Raw genomic sequence first — 1022 nt, 5'->3', positions numbered from 1 at the left:
AAGGTCGTAGGAGCTGGGTCCCCTATTCGGCACTTTTACCGGACCAAGTACTAGCATCATGGACACATGCCTTAATTCGCCTGAATAGATACAGAGTTTCTAAATTTCTAAAAGTTGCTATTCTTTTCATCGGTGCTGTTGATACGTTATTGGCCGAATGAGATGTATTTACAGAATGGTTACAGTAGAAGAAAGATAAAAATATACGTCACGATCTTATTAACAACTATTCTTTCTAAAAAGAATAATGATAGCACAAGGTTTTTAAATTTTTGACAAATGTCAAATGTTTATTTGTTGTGTCTTTATTTATTCTGACATTTTCACAGAATCGACGACGAGCATATATTCAGAAAAATTTAGAATAGCGGATCGTCGACTGAATCGGGCGAGGATGTAAGGAAGGACCACTACAAGATGATCTGTCTTTACTGAACAAAATAAGAAATAATATTTATTTCGAGCTGCGTTAGTAGACCAGATTTGTGGCGAGACAACTCTTGGTATTTGCATCACGATAATGCGCCATCACACACTGCATTGATTATTCAAGACCATTTCGTCAAAAATTCAACGAAGATCGTTCCACAACCGCCGTATTCACCTGATCCAGCACCGTGTGACTTCTGGCTGTTCAACAAACTCAAAAGGCCACTTCGGGGAAACCGTTTTGACTCGATTGAAAAGATAAAAACCGAATCGCAGAAGGAGCTGAAGGCCATAAAGAAGGAAGAATTTGCGAAGTGCTTCAAGGACTGGAAACTTCGTTGGCATAAGTGCATTGGAGCCGATGGGGATTATTTTGAAGGGGACGAAATGGATTTTCAAGAATAAATAAAGGTTTCTCATTTTACAAACAAAGTCACCTTTCAATTTGATCACAGTAGTATGTATATAAAAAATATTTTTTACATGGTTTTTATTTTAGGTTGTTTCACAATTATTTTATATTAATTACTATATTAATATTATAATAATAATAATAAACGTTAATGAATAAAACAGTTTTTTTACATTTAATA

At 34.9% G+C, this 1022-nt stretch overlaps 1 protein-coding gene across 1 annotated transcript in view; it reads left to right on the top strand.

The window, feature by feature from the left end:
• Window positions 1-834, top strand: part of LOC105557596 (insulin receptor substrate 4-like) — a gene marked incomplete at its 5' end in the record, with an annotated part of 6846 nt that extends 6012 nt beyond the window's left edge. Inside the window, one exon of the mRNA XM_012004872.1 lies at window positions 465-834. Within this exon, the coding sequence (XP_011860262.1) occupies window positions 465-834 (370 nt within the window). The remainder of the gene's footprint in view (window positions 1-464) is intronic.
• Window positions 835-1022: the final 188 nt, after the last annotated feature.

Source organism: Vollenhovia emeryi, unplaced genomic scaffold (assembly GCF_000949405.1).
Source record: "Vollenhovia emeryi isolate VEMERY1.0 unplaced genomic scaffold, V.emery_V1.0 DF939448.1, whole genome shotgun sequence".
NCBI classification, from domain to species: domain Eukaryota; kingdom Metazoa; phylum Arthropoda; class Insecta; order Hymenoptera; family Formicidae; genus Vollenhovia; species Vollenhovia emeryi.
Note: the sequence above shows the minus strand (reverse complement) of the source record. Positions and strands in the feature narration are given on the sequence as shown.